A 19,261-nucleotide genomic window follows, 5' to 3' on the forward strand; every position below is an offset into this window, starting at 1 on the left:
GAAGATTCCCTTCAGAGCAGAATCCCTTGAGTACGTTGCTGCAGTGAAGTCTAGTTAATTAATCAATCATTATCCGCTTCTTATTACGTACTTAAGGTGCGGAAATATCAATTTCATTTTCTTTCTAAATAATAATAAAAAACACATTGTTCAAATTTTCAATAAATTGCAACGATTGTGTATAATTGGCCATAAATTTTGTATCCATATATACATATTAAAACTTCAGATAGTAATGCAGCTTCTCCCAGAGCACTTAAATTTACTACAGCGATCACATTTAAAACAAATGCTCTAGTGAATACAGTCGTTTCTTTTTAGCTGAGATAATAATTCAACTAAGCCAATGCATGAACAAATGCGTGCAGGGAAAATGAGAATCTATATATATTCCGTTTCAAAAGCCATCAAATTTATGTTCGGTTGATAACTTCCTAATTGTTGTGTACCCTTCACCCTCAAGTACAGTACTCTGAGTATCAAGTACAGATTAATGCAAGTAAAATACTATTTTTAGGATCCAAAGTATAATGGAAAAATTATTGTTGTGTCGCATTAGTTAGGTTACATCTGTTGCTTAACTGCTCAACTTTGAAATATTAAGTATTAATGCAAGATAAATAACACTTTTGACATGCATTTAAAGTTAACTTACAATTAATATATAATGAACACGTGAACAGAAGAGCGATGGTATTGCATCACGGTGTAGTTAAGAAATTATTCTTCTCTATGAGTCCGATCTCGCGATCCACTGTCTGTAACACTCCTTCCTCGTGCTTTACCAAATATTACTCTTATGTTAGATCTAAACAGCGCTTTTTTTCGGTTAACTAAAGATATCCGAAGACGATTTTCCTTTTTGTGAAGAAAAAAGAAATGCCAAAGTCTGATTCTTCCCTTTTTACATGCAGTGTTGTAAAAAAATGTAACTAATTATACGATACAAGGTTCAGGCAGTTCAGCAAGATGTTTTCATGAATTGCGATGTATTATACGGTAGGGGAAAATTGTCTTAACAGTCAAGCATATTCTCTTATTTCGAGTACCACAACCAGTAACTTTTGTTCTTACGCAACAGGAAAGATACAACACTTTTCGACTTTCAAAATTTGGTCAGGCAGCATTGAAACTGCAGTTATTGCCAACCTGTGCATATTAGTAACGATAAGATATTAACAGCTGATTTTTGTCCTTTTTTTTCTACATCACAGGCTTTATAACTTTCACTTCAAAGGCTCAACACTCCGTCGTAGCTTTAGTCTTCTAGTTTGCTTATTCTCTTTTCTATTTTGGTGGTTGAAGCTATAAAAATTATCACTTTCTCCTGCGCCTTTTCTCGTGAAGTAAGTGGTAGCTGGAAGATCCTTGATTCAAATTCTGACGTTCCGACGACGGTATAGTCGATTTTCTCCAATTCTCGCTCCAGCAATCTTATTGCCTCTGCAGAATAGTAAGAACTAAAATGTGATGGACTATAATTCATAGCCACCTGCAATGATTTATGCTCTCGGTCTTAAAAAAAAAGCTTATTTTCACAAATTTTTAAAATTTTAAATTTTCAGCACTTTATTTGAATTTCTAGCGTAAGTTTGAAAAATGTAATTGTATTTTTAGAATTCTGAGTTAAAACTTATTTTAGCTCCGTAACTAATTTCTACGTAAATGAAAAGTATACCGCCACTCAAATATTTTCTCTAAGCCTATTAATAATAATAAAATCATTGTACAAAAGGTCGGTGTTAGAAGAGTTCAACATTTAAAACTATGAATGTGTAATTCTAAATATGAAAGTAAACAAGTCGGAAAGCAGGTTTAGAATGCAAAAGAATTTTCTCTCCGTCTCTAAAATATGTATATAACTACCTGATAACGGGTAAATTCAGTTTAAGATGCAGTTTATTTTTATTATTTAAACAGCGGATTTTCATTGAAAAAAAAACTACTTGAATATCAGTTCTCGTCTAACGACTGGTACAAATGTTTTAAATCGGTTTTTGCTCAACAATCGTTGGTTGCGTAGGGACAGTCTGAAAAACACATTGAATTGTCAATAACCAACAATTGGCGACTGTCTCTTCTCTGAGGGATTTGTTTCGAAAATATGCACCATATTTAAGAAATTATAAATAATATTTTTAACACTAGTTTGATTTCCATGTATTTTAGAACGTAAGAAACGTTTAACACGGCTTTCAAGGATCGCTTGGAATTTTTCAACTCGTATAGTTTACTGGAAATTTCAAAGCCTTTTTCTGAAAAACCTAACATTCAGCAATCCATGATATGCTTCAGAAAGGACATCAGCATGTAGCAAGATACAAGTACAAAACCAAGCACAAAAAGCAGAGACTGAATACAAGCAAGCTTTTTAAAAATCTAAATCTTAAATCAATCAAAACGCATGTGAGAACAACATTTCGTGCAGATAATTATTTCTTTATTTTAAAAGCCTAAATAAGATGAAAACAAAGAAGCAGAACTGACACCCGCGTTTCAAACAAAAACGGTGTTTTAATTTAATAAGTTCCCAAAGTTAAGGTGAAGTAACTACGTTTCTGTCTCAAGCAAGAGTGAAAAAAATAGAATCTTATAGCAAAAGTATATATATATGCAGTTGGGATAAGAGAAATTTTTTATTATTATTAACTTTTTATTATTCAGTTAAATATTAATAATAATAATTTATTTTTTAACATAATTCTTTCGGTATATTATTAAATCCATAATTATAATTATTTAGTCTATAGGAATATTCACTTTTCTGATGTGAATAAATCTCAAAACTCTTATGGCCTAAATATGCATTATAAGTCTACCCTCTTTCAAAAGCCTTATTACTTACTGCTCAGACTCATAAGCCCAGGTCTAGAGCCCCACATGTTAGGTGGCCATTTCAAATCTTTGAATTGTTCTAATTTTATTTCACCCCAATAGAAAAAGGAGAAATGGGCGTTAGGGATTCTAGAAAGCAGATTGTGATTAAGAATCTCCCACGATTATGTTGTATGAGGCTTTGCTTTAACACAATTCTCTCTTTCTATGCTTTTCTTTATATATCCGACTCTCACTACATTTCTATTTTTGACCTATTTGTGGCCGAGTGAATAAGACCGCTCAGCATTGGTAGTTTGACCCGGCGAACAGCTAGGCTGCATGGATGCCTTTCTGATACCATCTGTTTCACTTAGTCATTTCCCTTAGACAAAGAGATCCCGCGTACTTTGCCAAAAACAGGTTGACCTATTTCGTCATGTTCTGTAAATCTGAAAGCACACTTTTCTTCCTCTTCCTCAACTTTTAAATGTATAAATTATGTTATTTGGATTTCGAACACGTTCACACCAAATGCAAAAATCATTACTTGTATTTGCTGAAAACTAAATGTATTCGTCATCTCCTTCGAATAAATACGGGATTCTTATATTTATTTGCAAAGAACATAATTTTGACCCTTGAAAATCTGATGCTTATAAGAGAAGATTACAACTCAAAGAGTTTCAAGAAAAAAAATGTCATCTGTTCTCAGCCCACATATCAATGCTATTATGGACACTTTCATGGTCTTACACGTTAAAAATTATTACTAATTATTACTACTACTAGAAAAGATTTCTACAGATAATCTGGAAACAGATTTATAGAAGTTCCGATTGTTGTTTGCGGTCACATACATGTTTCTAATCACATCAACTGAAACGTGCCAGCACTACTAAAGACAAACAAAAAAATTCGTTTAATTTCTGCAGTATTACTGTTAAGGAATGATACTCATAAATGAATTATAATATAACATACGTTCGCAATTCTAAGAACAAATACATATAAATTATTTTGAAACTCACCTGAAATTTGTTGAGTTTTAGAGGTGCGCGTTGTAATTCTTTTAACCATTCATTAATATTTCTTAACATTTTTTCTACAGTATTTGGATGTATGGAAATAAATATTTTATCCCCAAAGCAAAGAAAATAATTCTATTTTAAGAAAAATAATGCCACTCAAGTTCTGGCCAAACTACTCTCGCAGTAAGATGGAGGTCTGGAAGTTGACAACAGTGATGCAGACAAGTATGCTGGATATTAGGCTGCCTCATCACATAGCTTTTGGCTGTCAGACTGCTTTCCCTTGTGCTTCCCATCATTTCTGCATCCTCGCTGGTTGACTAAAACATCTCTATCCTAGCTGCGATATAAGTGCGATCTAAAACTGATAGTCCAATCCTGATTATTGTTGGTTAGTTCTGCGATAATGTGAATAACCCTAGATTGTACAAATTAAGTCTGTTTGGAGGAAAGTGGACGAGCGTCTTTGAAAATAACTAATTAAAGAGTTATCGAGTTACATTATGGAATTGCTATGAATCGACTCCCAGAAATTCACTAGCGCCAATATTTACAAGTTTTAGTGTATGGAATATAAAATGATTACAGAGTTCATTGTTTCCACACGAACATGGTTACAGACGAGTTTTAGTTATACTTGATGCTATTTCTATGTGATAATATTATTAAGTTTTTCAAAATTTGTCATAGACATTGAGCTGCTAATCCACGTATCATGCTTATCACGTTGGGATTTCGATTTGAGATGGTAAAGATATATTTTAAGTAAAAAACTTAGGAATTACTAAAATGCCCGAAAGTCTAGGCTTGTCAAATCGAAGATACTCCTGTGTCTGCGGCAGCTAAGTATGCTGAAAGTAGTTTTGCACATGGTTGGGAATTGGATGTAAATGTTTGATCATACTGCCTAAAAGCATTATTGGATTCACAGATCACAAACTTACTCACCACAAACTTAATAATACTGACCAGACAAATAGCACACCAACAGATGTCTTCAGATGAATACCAAATGTCAAGTGCTGGATTCACATGCTGCTGCAAATTCTTAACAAGCGTAGCATTCATAATATATGGCGAATGTAACATTAAATATGACAGTCATGCTTCTAAACCTATGTTTGCATCAAAACATTTCATTCCGTTATATTCCATGACGCATAACTGGTAATTAATGGGCATCAATGCATTTGAAGATGTCAATTTATAATAATTAGATGACGTATTGCAGCTTTTTTAAATGGGAGTTTTCCTTCTAGCGCTCATTTTAGCAGACTTAGGTTTCATAACTTGTCTTAATTTCGTTTAAGGGCAGTTGCTATCCCTTCTACAGGATCAAACATGTTCCCTTTACTAAAGATAGATTTGACCTGGGACCGTTCGTTTAAAAAAACAGATTTTTCTAAGTGAAAGGTGAAAATGGACATTCGTTTACGATATATTATATCATAACAAAATATATTAAAATAACATATTAGAGTAAAAGTAATACATTTATGATTTTTGTGGCTATTTAACACATTTTTGGAGGAAATACTTTAAAACAATTGGCGCAATAAAAGAGTTAAACATTATAAGACCACGTATTTTTATTTACGTTTTAAAATTAACAGCAATAATCATTATTTCCTTTACCTGAGAATTGAGTGACAGGAAATGCATTTGCATGAAAGTGAAGAGTGCATGTATAATTGGTTGAATAAAATTCAACTTGTCCACACAAGGTTTTTCCATTGTAAATAATGTGGCAGTTTCCAGTCCAATGGCTATCAGAGTGCCTAGTCCAAATACTGAGAACAAAAAATAGTATTAGTTTTAAAGATGAAAAGCAAAAATTTGACAGTCTGAGAAATGAAGATAATTTCCATTCTAGAAAAAAATTAATAAAACAAAAATATTTATTGCGATCTTGTATCAGCACACTTTCAACAGCAAATATTTTGTATATTTATGAAGCAAAATCAATATTCAGTGACAAGCAAGACACTTATTCATCACGAACAGATTACGTTTATCTCTGTATATGTACTTGCATAAAATGACATGAAAATTGCCTGTCAGGCACTTTAAATAAAACAAATACTTCTCTAAAGTTTTCATTAATTGAATAATACGAATACTATTGTTAATTCTTTTCTATTCCCGTCTGGAAAGAAATGGTTTATAATTTAAAGAACATTTTTCTAGAACAACTGGAAATTGAATCTCTTGTGAGGAAAACTTGAAACTATTGCGTCACTTCTTTGTCGAAGGGTAATATGATATGGTTTTAGAACATGATCAACAAAAACGTACATATTATTTCTAGAGTCCCTTTAATTTTCTCATGCTTCCCTTACACCATTTGGATCACAACTTGGAGCATTGAAACTGCTTCTCTGCCCAAGAAAGTGACATTCGCATCTTTGGCATTATGTGAAATTTGAACCGTTATGCATTTGAGTGCTCTCACTTGAAGAAACTGTCTTAAGCATAGTGTTCTAATTTTCTTCGTTACACGAAACCCCTATAAATGTTGCAACGTCATATTTCTTTCGCAGTAACTAACGAACTCCCCAAATATACTCTAGAAATAACCACTTAGCATTTATCTTAATTGTAAGGATGAACTCGTCCTTCACGACTGTAAATATTCTGCTCTCTTAGTGTTAAATCTGTTAAGTAACTGAATTTTATGTTTTATTTTGTATTTTCTTCATCCGAAAAAGAATTTAAAACAGAATGGTCATTTAAAAAATATTATTGGGTTAAACTAGATAATGAAGCTGATTACCATTCGAAATACGATAGGCTTTATTTGGCATATTGTTATAGTTGTGCCCTCTATTAGAAGTTAACGCCAAGCAGTCTCACATTATACGTCGACCATCTCTCGCTGAATAGTCACAAATTTCGTCCATTAACATTAATAGACAGTTATGCCTATTTTTTATAAAATATTGAGAAAAAAACTTCTTATATTTTTAAAGCGCTGTGATATGAACGAAAGTGAGATACTGAAGAAAGAAGGAGAGATATTGAATAAGATATTGCAAATGCGATATCATGTAAAGGACATGAGATATTAAGTAAAGTAAGCCAACTTTTGTAACATAATAATTACAATCATGATTTTATCTTAATAAATAAATCGACGGCAATCCATTCCTGCAAAACAAATTCTTGTTCTTGCTTCTCTAAACACAGAATATGATCATACTCCCCTCATTTTGGGAAAAGATGTCATAACATCTAGTCAACAGGTGAATTTTTATGAAAAACTAAATTAAGATAACTTTTTTTTGCCTTTTTCAAAACTAGGTGATTTTAACAATTTCTATAAAGAAAATATATGATAAACTTTTCTGTACAACAAAACTGTTGCTATTTGTGCGGAATTAAATATAACTTTCCTTACAGTAAATGTTTAGTTATAGAATTAATATTGAAATATAGATTCAACCATTAACCTTCTTGCATCAACGAAGCAAAAAGCCGACATTATTTAATTCAAAAGCGATATTTCACATCTCTGCACTCCGGTAACGTCAAATCTGCGTCAAAATGTTAAAAAAGATTGTGAAAATTTTCTAAAAGCAATGGTTTGTTACATTGTTCAAATTTGGCATATATTTGAGAAGAAGGCAATGACGCATCAGTAACTATATTTGATCAATATTTACACATTTAATTCATCTGCGACTTAATTTAGCACCTACACTTTAATTAAATAGCTTCAAAATGCTGTTTAGTTACCGTATTTCGTTTCATGAAATTTTGTTGATTACTTGGCATATTTAGCACTCTGTATATTTTTATGCATTAGTAACACGGTGTAATTCAATCTTCATGCAGAACTTAGAAGAGCCTATCGCTTTTAAATACAAAGCAAATTTCTAGAAATTTGTTGGTAATACATAACTAAATATCAAATGGTTCCAGGTTTGAAGTGATAACAGTAATACGGCAAAATTGCTGCAACTGGCTACACAGAAACTATGATTAGACAACAAAATTATATAGAAGAAGAATTAGTACTTCCGTGGTACATACTCAACCAGGAACAATACAGCTACAGCGGCAAGAGCTGTATAACGTAATAATAAAAACTAGACGTTATTCTGGAAAAGCTTTTTGATTACAAGTTAAAGCTATGTGTTACTACATGAAGGAAAAAATTCTAAGATGAACATGTTCACTGTGCCCGTCAAAATGCTTAACTTCAGGGATTTGTATAAAAGAAGTAAAAATTCAGAAAGTAGACTAATTCTTGCACATTTTCTGAAATTTTTATGTGGCTTTATGGCTATTTAGAGCTAAAAAGAGAGGTCTTCATACTGTTTATAATATTCTTAACTAGTTTTTGTACGTATAAAATGCACTTCATACGCAAGCATTACTGCGTAGCAAAAATTAATTATAGACAAATGGCTCCTATAAAAGGTTTCACATATAGCCACAAGATTTTGAATAAGCAAATGAGATGCGATATTCGCCTAGTAGGTGAATAAACTGTGTCATTTATATGATTTTGCGCAAACCACCATTATTTCAACACTGTGGTAGCTTCTTTAGCTGATGTGATTTCTTCTTATTTCAGATGAGCGGCATCTTATCGCTAGAAACATTTCTTTGTAATTGTCAAAGATTGAGACTAGTCTAGCTAAAGAAATGAAGCAAAAGAAATACTCATCCAGGTACAGATATCTTTGTCATAAACTGTTTTGAAAATCAGCTTGCCGTGAATTCTTTTTTCTTGCGATTGTACCAAGCTCGTAAAGAGAAAGATTTTACTTTGGATTTCTATCGGTTAGAAAAATATGATATTTATTTTTTTTTTTAAATCGTAATTTGCCCTGATCCTGATTTGGTCAATGGCGAATGTCTTTCCACTTCTTGAAACAATATATTGACTACCATTTTACAAATCAGGTTTATTGAGCACATAATTCTGAAACTGATCTACTTCTATTCGTCTGACAGCCGTTCTTTGTTGAAAATAGTCCATTCAATACTTGACTGTCAGGAATAACTGAGTTCGTAAGTAGTACGTCAGTGCAGGTTGGAAGTAAATGTCATATGAAATTGAGCAATAGCGCTGAAGAGTTGTTCTGTAAATTCTGTGAATAAATAATATATGTGGAACATTTTTTCATTTGATCTACGTATATTAGTTTCATATTATTATTATAAGACTTCCCTATAACAGATATGTTTTACAGCTTCCTTATAAAAGTATGCCGACAACATGTCGTAGCATATGTTAGTCAAACAATTTGACAATAATCCTAAGCTGGTTGTAACTTATCCCTTTCTTGGAAAAAATTAAAGCATTATCAAAATGTCAAATCTGTGTGACTAACGACATGATGAACCAAATGAGCTTAACTCGGTGAGCTTAACGCTATGAATAATTGCTATAAAACTTACCGCTTTCTTTTAAATTGCAGTAATTGTTCGTGAGAATAAAGATACATATGTTATGACATCATCTGGTTTATTGCAGTCACTTTTTATTACATTACTGTTTTGTATCCAGTATGAAATAATCATTTGCATGTATAATTTGTAAGATTTTGCTGTCTATTATGAACAAGACAGCAGATCTTTCTCTCGAACACCATGCCTTTAGTATCACTAATTGCATGAAGCAATATTTCGGAACACATAACGCTGTGCTTTCTCAGCATGCTTTTAATGAACACTTATGTGTGATAAATCAACTTTGATGACATTTCGTAGGTAGTTCAATAGTTTATTAGTTTTATAAAATATAATTCAAAGCTTGCATTAATATTTATACTTAAGATACTTACCCAGAGCACCCACTCTGAAGAATATGCTAATCTCTGGCACAGAATATGCTTTTCTTCTCAAAACTGATTCAGTTTCAGGTGTAGACTGGTCTAATTCCTCTAGTTCCTCAAGTCCCGGACATTTCTGGAGTACGAGACTCATGTAGATACATAATATACATAGTATCGCAGCTCCAATGAGGAATGTGAATAAATAGCCCTTTAAATGGGAAGGAAAAATGCTTTAAAGATTTCATTTATCTTATACCCATAGTTGTTTTTTAATTATGGCTTCAAAATCAGGTCGAGATACTATCGATTTAAGATTTATTCTACAAACCAAAATCATTATTGCATACTTACATTATTACATTAATAAATATTTGCATAAAAATCTTGATTTCCTTTTAAATTTGTAAACTTAAACTCCCGTCATGATTTCGGTTGCACATAAAATTTAACTTATTAATAAAAGATACACTTAAAGTGGAATAATAATGCACTCTTAAAATTAAATATATATTGCTAAGAAAAGGCAAAGAAACTAACATCAGGCTAGATTAGAATCTGCAAGAGGAAAAACACACAAATTAATTTAAACAAGCCCTGAGTTACCTAAAAAACAAAACAAAAAAAAAAAATTAGGATAACAAAGCAACGATAAAAAAATCTTTATCATTCTGCGTAACACTTAAATTGCGATTTGAAGCAAAAAGTATCTGTCATAATGCGCGTTGTTTGAACCTATGTCTCTAGACAGCAGCAGATAACATGTTTATTTTGTACGCATGGCATTTTTTTAGTTCTCCCTACAAATTTCCTATTTTTTGTCTTCGTTTCGGAACTCTTAATAAAAAGATTAGTACACATCATGTTTCTATTTTAGTTTCAATATGCTGACTTTCGCCTTTCTCTCCCATAGTCAACGTCTCACAGGTATCGTTAATGTACCTGTTGAAGGGTAAATTCCAGAACCTGGAAACTTGTCAATTAGGCACAGCTGAAAGAGTAGAAAGATGAAGTAAGAATCAGTAGCTATTAACTTTTTATCAAGATTTTGAAAAATTAAGGAATTACTTTTCAATTTGGACTGACTTTTTTAAGAAGACATCTGTGTATTGGCATACTACCTAGCACTTCTTAGGACACTGCGAGTAAGTTTAGCATTGACACGCAAGCCTTTGAGGTTCTGAAGAGATTCAGAAAGTGGCTAATGTCTCCCGATCTCATGTATTTTCTTTCAGTTTTAAATAAGATGAAAGAAGAATTCATTGCATATCTTAATAAAAGCGTGTCAACTCAACAAAAATACGATTCCATTAGGATTTTTAGAATGTGCTGTTAGATATTTTCCTCCTCCTTCCGGCATGCTTTCTTGGTGTAAAGCACACTTGAAACGTATTCTGGAGGTCCGGGGTTTGAATTCCGGCGATGGTACTGCACATTTTTCACGTCTCCAGCATAAAAAACCTAACGATTTTACAGTATATATAATGTATAACTAGTATACTTAATGATTTTACAATATACATAATGTTGTAGATTGAATCTCGATATCTTTGACCTTGTTATGGTTCTATTTTCGAACAGGCAGAGAGTGTTTGAAAGCAAATTCGAATACTGAATGCACATGCAGGTTTATAGCAGCGTCATGATTGCATGTGAATTCAATATGATAGGATTTAGCTTTGTGATCTACGATAATTTTCACCATTCAATAACAGTGGGAAACAGCACCTACGCTCAGGTGTTCCCCCAGATTGAAACAAGCCATGAATCACATTGTTGACGAAGTCCAGAATTTCTGTAAACAGCGCACAACTATACTGTTCCTCGTTCTAGTAATCTACTGTCTGAAGTTAAACAGCACATTGTATAATAGACATTCGAAGAGATATTTAATTAGATGTTTCCAAATGCACTAGTCGTTCTCGTACAATTTTATATATTGATTAATAAACCGTATTTCTTTATGTCTTCTAAAGGTACCAGCAATGGACTGCTTGGATTGAATCGCATTTAGGAGAATATAAGGATCTTATTATACAGCTGTAACCCTTAGTCGTCCTGAATTTAAGCTTCGACAGATATTTGCGCTTCACTGAAAGATCTCAGAATGACGCTATGGTGGTAGGTAGAACATTTGGGATACTAGATCTTATCAGCTTCAAGAAGATATCTGATTATAAAATCATTCGTATGAAGTGACTGAGCCACATTTACTTATTAACAAGCGTTATCATGTCTCAGAGCAAAGCATCTGAGCTGTGTTGTGAAGCTGTAGCAAATGTTTACAACATTGCAACACATTATCGCCTCAGCAGCTGCGTCTCTTTTTTACAGAAATTATTTAGCAGTTAATGGGCGTAAAATTCAGTTTATTTCCTAAGTACGTGCTTGCAGTAATTCACATGAATCTCCGACATGCCTATATGCAATGTTGTTCTAAAATTCGGAGTTTTCCATGGTTTTTGACTGCAGCTATAGTTTCACAGCAAACTTACGAAAATTGGTACATTATGAGTTCAACAAATTTTATAGTTCTACACTAATTTCCATATTTACAATGATCAATAGCTGAATAATGGCATGAACTAAACTATAAAACTTACATGGTAGAAAAACAATGGCACACTATTTGGTAGAACTTCAGTTGTGACTAGGATTGCTGTAGCTGCTACAAGAAGTTTGGCGTAAAGGCCGCTGATTAAGTGCGTTGTACCTCTTACAGGCTTGGGCCTGAAACGAATATGAAAATAAATTATTACGTAATTAATAATAAATATTGTATTTATGGAATTTCTATCTCACGAGAATTTGAACAATGGAAAATCTGTATATCTCTAAACAATTAATATTTTTGCCTTTTTTATATTATTAATTAGAAAAGTTACAAGTGAATCGGATGTGAAAAATTTGTGATTTTTACAGGATTTAAGATTAATAATTCATTAATAACAACTAAAATTAACAAATAACGTTAATCACTAATTATTACAGACGAAAAAAGTTGTTACTATACCACTATTGAAGAGACAACATTTTTAGAACAATGTTGGGGAGCTGAAAGTATGTTAGAGAAGAAAGCAGAGAGAAAAAAAAAAAAAACTTACGTAACTAAAGCTAAATATGAGAAGAGCTTCCGGATTTAAAATCTTTACTATTATTTTCTTTTAGTGCCCTTAGCATAAAATATAACTATAAAACAATAATGATAGGAAACTGCGCAACCTCTCACATAATTCCATAAGTGCAACCAAAATCTGAATCTTACTAAAATTTGTAAATTCAGCCATATAATTCAGAAAAAACTCTAAATAAATAGACAAAATATACGCATTACAGGAGTCAGACAGTAATCATTTACAAGATGCACTGCACTGCAATTTGCACAGAATACAAAGTTTTCCTTAGATCTTTCTCAAACAGAAATTATTTTGTTTAAGAGATAATGTTAATGTTGGGTTTTTCCAACGTTTTGAAACTTCAAATAATACTTATGTACTTTATGCAACAAAATTAAATGCGTTATTTGGGAATAGAATGAACCATAAAATAAATTTCACGCTGAGTTTCAAATTATTTATTCTTCAGGGAGTGTATTATTCAGATTTTTACGTTAAGTTTGAAGATTGGAATTTTACTATTTTAAAATATTTAAAGTACTACCTTTAACTCACAACTGAATCTCAACACAAGAAGGTTTTAGACAGGCACCAATGCTTTGTAACTAAACAGGTTTTTCTAAATTCCCTGCTGTGTACAAGAGAGCATCTAAAAGAAAATCTGATGTGGGCACCGCATGACTTCCTTGTACGGCCTATTAAACTATAAAAATTTTTTGCTGCACTTCATTTAAACTTATTTCTTTGAATTATTCTAACTTAATTAACCGAGTCCCCAAGGCAAATTAAACACGACCTAAGAAATTTCAAATTTTGAAATTAAATATCCTGGTCAATTTTTGTCCTAAGAAAATCAAACGTTTTCTAATTTTATTTTTTCATAATGAATATAAATCTTTCCCAAATATAAGTATAAGACCCGGGAGATAGCATTAAAAGTTGAATTTCGTTATTTGTCGAAAATTAGTTTTTTTTTTTTTTTTTATTTTTTTATTTATTTATTATTTTTTTTATTTGACACTGCCAAAACTGAATATTTTCATCATTTAAAATACTTCTGTAACTGGAAGGATATGACTACCGCAAACAATTGCGAAAATAAAGACCGGGTAAGGGAGTGAGTATATATATGCATATAAATATTATAGACAAAAATTTAGAAATTTAGAACAAAATTCACAAAGACATGAAAAAATGAAAACCAGTATAATCCCAAAATTTTCAAATAAAAAAAATCAACTATTTGTTTTTAAACCAGAAGACTTTCCGAAAACAATATAAAAATACAAAAACAGGAAGAAGAATTTAATCAAAATCTGATTCAAAGTTATTACAGGATGTAGATTAAATTGAAATGAATCCCTCCAAGCTCTTCTTCAAAACGTTGAATACGATTTTGGTAGAATTCCTCTTCCTATTTTTTGCATTTTTATATTGTTCTACTCATTTTGGAAATTCTTCTGGTTTGAAAACAATTAGTTGATGTTTTTCTTATTGGGAAGGTTGGGGATTTTACTGAGTTTGATTTTTTTCATGTCTTTGTGAATTAAGGTTATAAGTTTCTTACTTTTTTGTCTATAATTGATTTAATTTTTCAGCAGCATACTGGGAAAAAATTGTGTTGGAATAATTGTGTTTAAAAAAAAATATTGTGATACTGTTATATATATGTATTCACTTTTGGATCTGCCGATTGGAATGGAAAAGGGCAGTGCACAAATGTCCATACGCAAAATTTCAAATTTCTAAGGCTAATCGTTTTTGAGTTATGCAAAATACATATGTACATAAATACAAACTTGCGTAAATCAGACGTAACGGAAAAGATCCTTTTGAATCCAGTTTAAATCCATTTTACAATCCGTTTTGGAATAAACAGTCCTTTATTCTGTCTGTGCATCCTTTATTCTGTTTACACGTATAGACGTCACGAAAAAAAATCGTCCAGATGGATTCAGGAACGGTCAAAATGGATATTTCTGTTGAAATACGATACCCGAAATGTTTGATTATAATACTTCGTTTATTTCTTACAAAGAAGTTAAAACTCTCAGTACATATTCTTTGAAATAATACAGTGAGTAATAAAAAATGAATGTATTATTTGTTGCATTTTGTTTTCCTAAAGGTCTGCTGTTATGCATATCCTTTCAATACATGTACTTCTTAATAGTTTAGTAAATTAGGAAATACGAAAATCAGCCTCGATGCCATACTCTCAAGGCAGAGAGCCCGTTTTACAGTAATATATTACAGACTTACCAAAAAAAATAATCTCCTTTTTTAAATTTTAAAATATGAATTAACATGCTTAAATTCAATGAAAAATGAAACAACGTAGAGCAAAACATATTTTCGCCCATAGCAGGTTAAGCACTGAAGATATATTTTTCACCGAATTTTCCTCTAAATTCGTTATTAAACTCATGTTTATTGGTATTTATTAAACTCTTTACTTTCTGCTATATCACGTAAAGAATTATAAAAATACAGCATATGATATGGAATTACTTATTCTAAATTATTGGTAGCAAGAAATCAGTAACTGTATTCTTTATTGCACTTTATTCTTTTTAATCCATTTATAAAAGACATTTTATTCGTCATTTTACCATTTGCTGAAGAGGTAGATTTTACGGTAGAAATAAAATACACTTGAAGATTACGAAAAGAAATTTATCAGCTGTGCCCTCGTTTTCTTTGAACTTTGTATTATTATAATGTAATTTTTTGGATGTAAAGAAAAACAAACAACAGAGATAAAGTTACAAGAGCGTAAACATTAGTCAAAGTTACTTTGACTGTTTTGGAAAGAAATGTGACACTTTTTCATTCGCTGAAATACGTTTTTACAGAAAATCTACTTTGATAATTAAACCAGTTGTCTAACTATTGCATAAACAGTAGTTTACAAATTTAAGGAGATTACTTTTGTACGTCTTGCATGTTCTGTGTTGTTGCTGTGCTGCATAGTACAGATTCCTTTTATAATTAGTAAGCCGTATTGCAGAAGCTATGCCAAAACAGCATCATCTGACAAAGTTGGTTCACTGTAAACTGAAGTTATAGTAAAACAGCCTTGGCCAAAGAATCCTTAAGTAAAAAAATCCTGCTGTTTTATTTCTAAGCATTTTTATATTGTTTAAATGAAGCATGCAAAAAGTCCAGGGACATTCAGTTCTCCATCTAAGCAATACTAGTTCTCGAAAATGAATGTCCGCAATCTTCATCTTCGAAGTCATTTATTGAAACAGGAAGTTTAACTACCCATTTCAAGCAATAGCTTGGCAAGACAAATAAATCAAACGTAATTACATATTTCCTCAATAAACTATCACTTTAGCTTTGGAGACTACTTAACTTCTACAATTACATTTGTAGCAGCAACGTCACTGGCTGAATGAGAAAAATAATACTTAAGTAACTGGATCATAGCTCCATTGAATGATCCGCAATGATAAATAAATGCTATACAGCTACGGTAGAATGTCATTCTTGATTTTAAAGCGATTCATTAACCCATGACCGTAATTTAGTATTCGAAAGAGACCAAATATCTTTTCATAACAAATGTAAAGCTCATAACAAGTTTTAAACCCCTTTTATATTGAAAATATTTCTAAAAGCAAAATCTACTTGCAGCAGTTGATTCGAGCGCAACAAAAGATTCAAATAAAAGTGGTAACACAAACAACGATACTGCAAATCTGATTTTCATTTAGAAGAATGCAAAATAAGTTGTTTCAAGAAGCAGATAGTAAACATAGTAAACAAAAGAAAGAAATTATTTAGTGCTTTACTATCAATATAACTTTTACATCGTTTAGTGAAAAAAATTTACCATTTCACTATTTGAAAGTACTGTTTCCGAAAACGGAAATTTAGCATTGAAAGCATTAAGAATGAAATTTAGCACTTTCAGTAATATAGGGGATTTTTGCAGTGTAAGTTTAAAACAAAAAATATGTTGTCGGTATACTTATTCAAGAAAAGAAAATTCTTTAATAAAGAATTTTGTTCTATGAACCCCTGCATCATCTAATGCAAAATATCAAGCAATTTAGCAGAGACACAGTATTAGGATCGTAAATACGAAAGGTATTTTCTCCCATCTTATCCCGTGCCTTCGATCTGCAATTAGATAGCACGTCTGGCTAGCAACCGGGAGGTTCGGTGTTCGAATTCCAGCAAAGTGTCGCTGATTCCTCGCGCTTCTCGACTTAAAAAATTATAAAAAAAACTCTATTATTCGAAGAGTTAAGGGATCTAAATTTATTCCTTATTCATGCTGAACTATTAAAATGCTCAACTATTACCTAAGCATAATTTAAGAGCTGAAATAAATTATATAACGAGATTAGATAAATCCATCTTTTATATTTCATCAATGCAGATGATTTCATCAAACACCCGAGCGCAAACTGGAAGTACGGACGTCGGAGCTGGATTTTGCATTAGTTTGACAGAGTGCTTGTCAGTGATGATTTTGCAAGCTCATCCAGACGCTAAGCAGAGATAATGGGCACCAATGGAAAAGAGCAGTTTTTAAATCATGGTTTATTAATATAAATAGGTATAATATTGAACGGAATTTAATAATGCCAACGAAGTTCTATTTAAGCGAAGAATTTCCCCTTTCCTGTTTCCCGGAGAAGGCATGGATGTTTGTAAATGTATAGAGTCTGTGCGGCATGGGGGCACTGTAAATATGCGGCGAGGGGAAAGTCCTCTCGAGAGGTTGGTGGTAGGGAAAGAGGTGTTGGAGACCCTCGGACCCGTTCTCCGTACCTCGGATAACTGCAGCTGCGGTGAAGTGGGGGATCCAGATCATTTCCTGTTTCACTGCAGTAATACTTCTCAAACACACTTGAAAAAAAAACCGAGGGAAAATAACTGGCACTTGTGGTTTGAAAATTTGTTATAAAATAAATCCGCATTTAACAAACTTTCACAGACCATAAAATATTGTGCAGCAGAATATGCCGGTTGGGACTAAACTCTTTCTACCTTTCTTTTCTTGGTCAAACCTGTTACCTACATTGTTTATCAGAAATTCTGTTTTAGAATCCTGAAGGGGTATTATTTTAGTGTATGTGTATAATATATTCTTAATAATGTTTATAATACTGTGATTGTGTCAACTGAACAGTATCACTGTATTTCTGACACCCTAATTTTTGTCCCTCTAAAAAAACACATCTAGTGTTATTAATGCATTTAGTTGATCAATCCAATCATTTTATATTTTGTTTGATTCCCTAGTTTCCAATATATATATATATATTAATATTACTTCTAATTTATAACTAGCAATTATTTTGTACAATATTTAATTATTATAAATATTTGTACTATATTTAATCATAGCTTCCTTTGTGCATATTGTGTCTATGGTAATCAGTAGCATATATATTGTATATAAAAGAATTTATAGTAATATAGTTTCTTTATTTTTTTATTTTTTCATTTGTTTGTTTGTTTTGTTTTAAAGTAGAAAGTAGATGTTATCCTCTACAAGTCCTACAGGCAAATTTATTATTCTCTGTTGAATAATTATGTAACTTCTAATGTATGTAGCTATACTTTTATAATAAGTACATTTACTTTAGTCATTTGAGTATGCTGATTTTAATCGATTCTGTTGTAACTTTTAGTTTATGTAAAAGTGTGAATTTAATTCAAAACGGGATCTATTAACCCTGTGCAACTGTAAATTTTGTATTTAATTAATAATGCACTCTGTTAACCCTTTTGCAAAGTAACCTCTTGAAACTATTTAGTAAAATGAATCTAGCAATTTCCAACAAACAGGAAATTTAACTGCCAAGTAAGTCATAACAAATAGCCGTATTTAACATCCTAGCATCGAAAATGTATAGTATTATATGTATATGGGGCATTGTAACCTTTCGGAGAATTCTTAAAAATGCCATCCTGTCTGCTAGCTGTAACCACGGATAGCAGATATTAGATAGCATGTGCCAACATGATAATTACGCCGAGAGACTCGTTAAGTCCTAGGGTTGGTGGCTATATTGGTAATGTTTCCGGGGTGCTCTTCATCAAAATTGGAGGCGGAACTGGGCAAAGTCGTACTGTCATCTGCTTAGTGCTCAAGGCTCTTGCAAACGACTGGCGCAGTCTTCCACGTCTGGACACGATGGACTTCGTGGGCTTCTGCTAATGGTTACTGTCAGACAAGTGAGATAAGTCACTGTGAGTAGTCACTGCAATGCACTGTGAATATGAAGTATAACTTTCGATTTCTGGCAGTCGATGGAAGCAAGGGAGCATACAGTACAATCCTTTGGCACAGAAGGCTAGGCAAAACGAGAATCAGTCTTTTGGTCGGTCATATACCTGGATGAGAAAATCCAAAAATTGCAAAAATCAAAAAATGATTTCGAAACCATCGAAACTAGTCCTGTGAAAATTTGAAAATATAACGCCGACTTTTGTTGTTTGACTTCTGAATTCATTCAGGTTGTTTAAAAATTCCCTCCCCCAGCATGTAAAA

The 19,261-nt window shown here is 32.1% G+C and overlaps 1 protein-coding gene across 2 annotated transcripts in view; it reads right to left on the reverse strand.

Moving 5' to 3' along the window:
- Nucleotides 1–19,261, reverse strand: part of LOC118187443 (proton channel OtopLc-like) — an 87,917-nt gene that overhangs the window by 11,747 nt on the left and 56,909 nt on the right. For both annotated transcript variants that reach the window (XM_035357667.2, XM_035357666.2), the window contains exons 3-5: nt 12,232–12,358; nt 9,641–9,839; nt 5,481–5,635 (exon numbers count right to left, since the gene is read on the reverse strand). In XM_035357667.2, the coding sequence (XP_035213558.1) occupies nt 5,481–5,635; nt 9,641–9,839; nt 12,232–12,358 (481 nt within the window). The remainder of the gene's footprint in view (nt 1–5,480; nt 5,636–9,640; nt 9,840–12,231; nt 12,359–19,261) is intronic.

The sequence above is a fragment of the Stegodyphus dumicola genome, chromosome X2, assembly GCF_044657685.1.
Source record: "Stegodyphus dumicola isolate Sdum_Otavi_A_Nest chromosome X2, ASM4465768v1".
NCBI classification, from domain to species: domain Eukaryota; kingdom Metazoa; phylum Arthropoda; class Arachnida; order Araneae; family Eresidae; genus Stegodyphus; species Stegodyphus dumicola.